This window comes from Dromaius novaehollandiae, chromosome 4 (assembly GCF_036370855.1).
Source record: "Dromaius novaehollandiae isolate bDroNov1 chromosome 4, bDroNov1.hap1, whole genome shotgun sequence".
In the NCBI taxonomy this organism is placed as follows: Eukaryota; Metazoa; Chordata; class Aves; order Casuariiformes; family Dromaiidae; genus Dromaius; species Dromaius novaehollandiae.
Window position 1 is genome coordinate 1,050,962 of NC_088101.1, and position 5,963 is coordinate 1,056,924.

At 58.2% G+C, this 5,963-nt stretch overlaps 1 protein-coding gene across 1 annotated transcript; it reads right to left on the reverse strand.

The window, feature by feature from the left end:
• Positions 1-409: 409 nt before the first annotated feature.
• Positions 410-4,169, reverse strand: LOC135328057 (interferon-inducible GTPase 5-like). The gene is made up of 2 exons (XM_064510215.1): positions 3,841-4,169; positions 410-2,843 (listed from the first exon to the last, which is right to left on the reverse strand). Exons 1-2 carry the CDS (start codon positions 3,987-3,989, stop codon positions 1,508-1,510), a joined length of 1,485 nt encoding a protein of 494 aa, XP_064366285.1. The 5' UTR covers positions 3,990-4,169; the 3' UTR covers positions 410-1,507.
• Between the last annotated feature and the right edge of the window lie 1,794 nt (positions 4,170-5,963).

Consider the following 5,963-nt stretch of genomic DNA (forward strand, 5'->3'; position numbering starts at 1 on the left):
TCCTTCGACGGAAGGGAGAGGTGCCAGGAACGAGTCAGCCTGCCCAGCACACTCGGGTGGCCCCAGTGTGCAGAGCACCACAGGATCAGGACTGAGCAGAGCTGCCACAACATCAGCACTTGCGACGTTTTCCTACCTGCTACAGCGAGACTCTCCCCCGGTCCAGCTGCTTGTGTGTTTGCTGCGGCAGGAGCAGCCGACATGGAAGGGGGGATTTTCTGGCACAGCCATCTCACCTACAGGCGGCATTGCTCTGGGCACGCTTGCACAGCCGGAGCACAGGTGCCTGGATGAGGCAAAGATCCGAGCCGCTCCTCTGGTCAGAATTGCCTTTCTCCCCCTTCTGCAAACTAAAGCAGCACTTGCTTCTCAGCAAGCTGGGTCAGATCTAGGGCAAGAGACTTCCACAGTGGTTGTTCTAAGTGTACTTTATTTTACTGCTGTGACGGCCGCGCAGCAGCACCCCGGAGCAGGCAGGAGAGGCTGTGTCCTGGGTTGTCCCCACAACACACGTGGTGCAAATGAAGAGCAGAGAGAGTCCTCCCTAGCCTGGAGCACTGACCATCCCAGGGGGAGATGGCAGGGGCGTCCAAGGGAGAGGGGCAGCGCCAAGAAGGGCGAGGTGTGCATGGCAAGGGTAGCATGCAGCCCCTGAGGGCTCCATGGGGCTGGCACCTCATGGCCAAGCTGGGACGGGGGCGGGGGGTGTTTTGTGGGTTTGGGTGTGTCACCTTTGGGGAAAGCAGGTGGCAGCTGCTGGGGCAGCCAGGCAGAAGGCCAAAGTGGGCACTGAGGATGCATGTGGCCAAGGGCAGACGTGGACTTGGGTCTGGGACTCGCAGACTCCCAGAGCAGCTGGTTTCTCCTCAGCGACGCGGAAGGCAGCACACCAGCCCCAATGGAGACATCTGCCCTGCAGGCAGCCACGCTGGAGAGAGGCATCCCTGCCACATGGTGCAGGATCTTTGTTCTCCGGGCTGCAAGACTTCTCCTTAACCGGACTGTCCGTCAGCTCTTCAGAAGCAGAGCCTCAGGGAATAATCACTGGTGGCCTCCTCGAGGCAGAGATTGTAATCTGAGCCTGCACCCCAGCGCTAGCACCAGGGACACGTGGCTGGGGACTTCACCCAACACACAGGCCTGTCCCCAGCCTCCCTCGGCATCTATGCTGGAGAGCCCCAGCCCTCAAGTGGCTCCCAAAGGAGATGCCTCTGTGCCCAGACGCTCCTCCCGAGCGGCTCCTCCTGAACCACAGAGCTTCCAGGTGAGAACGTCTCCTGCTATGCCCACCTCTGCGTCCCCTTGGTCACACTGCTCCTGAGCTGTCCTGGTGCCAAGACACACAGCGCTTCAGCAGTTCACCCCACTCCCCGGCACCACCAGAGCACCCCGCAGCACTTCCAGACAGCAAGGCATTGGCCACCCGTGCAGAATGCAGATGGCCGGACTCAGCCCCTCTCCCCTCTGCTCTTGGGAGCTCCCCACATTCCTTTCACACACTTTGTGCTCAGCTCCCCTTTGGGCTATTCTGACTCGTCCCCTCTAAAGCCCGCTGCAGAATACGTTCGGCATCAGCAGCAGCATCAGACAGGAAATTCCTCAACAGAAAGAACGTGCTAGGGAAAGCAATTGCTGCCGACAACAGACAGCCTATCACAGCCCCCACTATGGGGATGGATTTTAACACAAGCAGTGGATATTGCACAGCACCCCCAAAGCTTTTGGTCAACAGCTTCATTACAAGATCCTTGGATATTTCGTGGTGCAGGGGGGACCTCATGACAGCCTTCAGCTCCTCAACAGGCTTGTCCACCTGCTCTGCAAGTTTCTGGAGGGAGTCCTCAGCCAGGCCAAAGGTCCGGCAGTACTCTTGCAGGGATGTCACCAGGATTGCAATATCAACAGCGGTAGAGAGACCAGGGATGGGAACAGCAGATGCTCCACAGGACGCAAGGCTTTTCAGCCAGACATACTTCATCAGCTCCTCCTTCTTCTTTCTCAGCACCTCCTTTGAAGTGTTGGCCAGGGACCGTAGGAAGCTGAGTTTCTTCTGGCTTGGCAGATCATCCAGGAAGGTCCGCAACAGTCTGGGACCATCGTACTTCCTGCCAAAACCATCCCTGCAGACAAGAAAGACTTGAGGGGAGCTTATGCCCAGCTCTGTCAAGTTACTTTCACAGTCCTGACGGATCCTATCCAGGACTGTCCTCTCATCATAGCGCTGTGACCGGGTCGCAGGAGCTTCCTTCCCTTTGGCCTTCAGGACTCCCTCCTCATCGTAGAGTCTTTGCTCATTGCTCACGTCCTGATCCACCTTGGAGCGCACAAAGTAGAAATGCTTCCCCCGAGCCTGAATTGCCTCTGCCAGAATCGCAGCATTGCATGTGAAGCGGCTGGAGGAGATGATGATGAAGAAGTCATAGCGGTCGAACTGCACCTGCTGCAGGTAGGTGTCTGGTCTGAAATTGGGTGTCCCAATGCCGGGCAGGTCCCAGAAAGTCACGTGGGAGTCCTGGGGGCAAGGATAAGGGCTGCACTGCACCGTTGTCTCTGTCACTCCAACCTCAGCTGCACCCTGCTCATGGTCCTGCAGGCCACGCACGGCATTGATGAAAGACGATTTCCCGGAGCCTGACTCTCCTGTTACAGCAATGTGGAGCTGGATCTTTTCTTCATTAGCCAGGATCTCCTGGGCTTTTGTAGCTGCTGCTGTGAGGTCTCCTTTCTCTACTGCAGCCCTTATCTCATTCACGTCTCCTTCAGAAATATGGGGAAGTGCCTCCACCTCCAAGTCTGCGTCAGCGCTGGCCATGGCGGCTGCAGTGAGTGGGTGTCCGGTCAGCCTGGAAGAAGAGCAGAGGCTTTCTCTTTCCATTTGCAGCAGCAGAAAGAGGAATTGAGCACAAGGCGTGAGCCCCAGGCAGAGCGTGGGCACCAAAGCAGCCTGTCCAGCATCCCTGCTACCCCCGTGCCGGCCACAGTGAAGCCCAGCCAAGCCTGGGGTACAAGGAAGGACCCTGAGGCTGTGCATGCTGGGAGGCAGAAGGAGCCCTGGGGAGCCTGGGCCAAGGTGCTGTGGGGCTGCAGAAGAGGGACGAGAGCTGGGATGGGGTGAGGAAGCAGCAGAAGAGGTATTTGGGGGCTGCCTCAGAGCTGAGGGACAACGGCTGGGTGGAGGGGGGTGCCTTGTCTCAGAGAGCACTGCCGGGAAATGGGCCCAAGCATGGGGCAGATGGGCTGGGGGAGCCCCGAGCGGGGTGGCCCGGAGGGTCCCGTCTCTTGCTGGCTGCTTGAAGAGCTCAGGGAAACCTCAGCCCCTGCACCAGGACCAGGCACAGCACAGTAAGAACCACCATGTGAACCGGCCCGACCTCCCTTGCGGACCATGGCTTCATCTCCGCACACTCAGACCCCTCTAGGGCAGCCCCAAGCCCAGCCCCAGCCCTCACGCAGGCGGGACTTGCTTCCGCCACTCGTGGAGCTGGGGGCAGCTCTGAGCACAGGGTGCCAGATGGGGGGCTGCTGGGACCTAAGAGATGCCCTGCTGCAATCACACACACTCCCTGCAAGGAGACACATGTCCTCCAGGGAGACTGAAGCCCTCTGGAAAGCAAGACCTTCCAGGTCAAAACAAGAAGGGGGTGAGCGGGCATGGAGGTGGAGGCAGCACAAAACTGCCTGCTCCAATTTGCTCCTCTGGACCATCAACTTCCAGACAACCCCAGTCCCATGGAAACTGGCATTCTGCTCTTCTTCCCCCGACAAACACAGCACAACCTCTGCCTCATCCCCCGAGGACGCTGCCCACACCCTCGCTCCCTCACACCTCTGCAGCAGTACCTGGCGCCTGGGCTGGGCTGCCCAAGGGAGCTCTCACACCTCCGGGCGGCAGCTGAGGACGAACAAAAGGCTCCTGGCTGGCCCACACAAGCCTTGTGCTCCCGCTCTCCTTCCCTCCCTGCACTCTCCTGCTCTCTCTGAGTTTGCATGTTCAGCCCAGGTGTGGCATGCAGCCAAGAGGGCTGGGTTTGCCTTTAAGGAGGCTCCTGACAAACCACCCGCGGGAGTTTCCTCCACAAAGCCAGGGAAGGCAGCTCCGCTGGCGGGGAAAAGTCTCCCTGCTCACTAAGGGCAGGTTCCTGCAGCAGGCAGGAAGGGCAGGAGGGAGCCCACGTGCACAGCCAGCTCCCCCCACTGCTCCTGCCACGCTGACTCCCCACGGCAGTCCTGCCAGCAGTGGGTATCGTCTGGGCTCTTGCAGAGGGCCCCTAGCCCTCAGGGGCAGCACAGCCCCAGACGGCCTCTCCTGCGGTCACCCTCCAAGAGCCTGACCCACAGGCCTGTCTTGCTTGGCCTGTGTTGGCCCCTGCTCTGGGACATTGGATCCCAGAGAAGTCCAGGTTGGAAGGGTCCTCTGGAGATCATCTGGTCTGACTTTCTCTTGGGAAGCAGGGCCTTCGATTAGGTTTTCCAGAGCCCTGTCAAGGCGAGCCTTGAATATTGCCAGGGACCGGGAGTCCACCACTTCTCTGGCCTTTCTTTTCCACTGGTCCATTGTTCTTACGGTGAGGGATTTTTTTCCTCATATCCAGCAGCATTTTCCCCCCCAAAAAGCCTGTGCCTGCTGCTGCTTCTCCTGTCACCATCCATCCTTATGAAGACAGGGCTCTCCGCTCCTCTGTAACTCCCACGTAGGAACCGGCACACTGCGATTAGATCCCCAGCAGCTCGAGCTTCTCCAGGCTGCAATAGACCCAAATCCTTCAGCTTTTCTCCATAGGCAAGTTCTCCAGCCCTCTAACCACCTTGCTGGCCCTCTGCCAGATGCTCTCCCATTTTGCAATGTCTCTCTTGAACAGGAGGGACCGAGACTGGACACAGTTGTCCAGGTGTGGCCAAACAAGCACCCAATAACGTGCAATAATCTCATCACTTCATCTGTTGTCCGAAAAGCGGATTCGTTGCCCGGTGTGCAATAAGCCAATAATTGCACACTCAGGAGAGACATTTGCTTATTTATTTCAGAGTTGCGCCAGCCTGGGTGCTCGGTGGTTTCCCACAAATCAAGCACACCCCCACAACTTTTCAGGTAGCATTTATAGAAACAAATTGCCAGATTTGCGACTTTCCCTTTTACACTGATTGGTTAGTGATTTCTTCATTCCCCGGGTCCCACCCCTGTCTCTCAAGGTGTTATCTCCCAAAGTCCTGACAAGGGGGAGGTAGTCCAGACCCCTTAATTAACACTGTTTCAGCAGTGAGAGGAGGTTTTGCTTCCCAAGGTCCTGGCGCCCAAGCAGGCCTTATTTCAAAGCCTCGACATCCTCCCTTTCGGAGTGTGGGGCACAGGAATGCAGACTGCTTGTAACTCCCTTATCTTTCCAGCCTGCACCAGCTCTGGGGCCCTTTCTTACTGAACGAGGAGTGCGGCCTAAGGCTTCAGCAAATTTAGCTACTCATGCTAAGCAAGTGTGCGGATTTATTTCAGCTACTCATGCTAAGCAAGTTTTATACTTCATGTCAGAAGTTATCCTAATCTACCTAGTTCAAACATTCTTTCTGAGCTTCCCAGGGTTGTCTTGTAACACATCCGCTGGCTGTACGTGGTCGCTGGTGCCGCCCAGGACGCAGCGTGCCTTCATCCTCCCTCCGGGGAGGGGAGCTCTCCGCCCTGGCACCTGGAGCAGCCCTGGGCTCCCCACACACCTCCCCCTGGGGCCAGGCGCAGACGCTCCCACCCTGCCCCATGCACCCTCTTCTCACAAAGGCATCTCCAGCACGGCGCAGTGAGGCCACGGGTGCAGGTCACCCCTGCGGCCAGGCTGCCCCCTCTGCCCCTGCTCTCCACCGGTGCCAGCAGAGCCTCCTCCTTGCCAGGGTCCCGTGGGGGAAGGGAGCAGACCTCTGGGGTCGGGCTCTCATCCTGCCTCTCTGCTGGGCGTGAGCTAGGAGAAAAACGACTG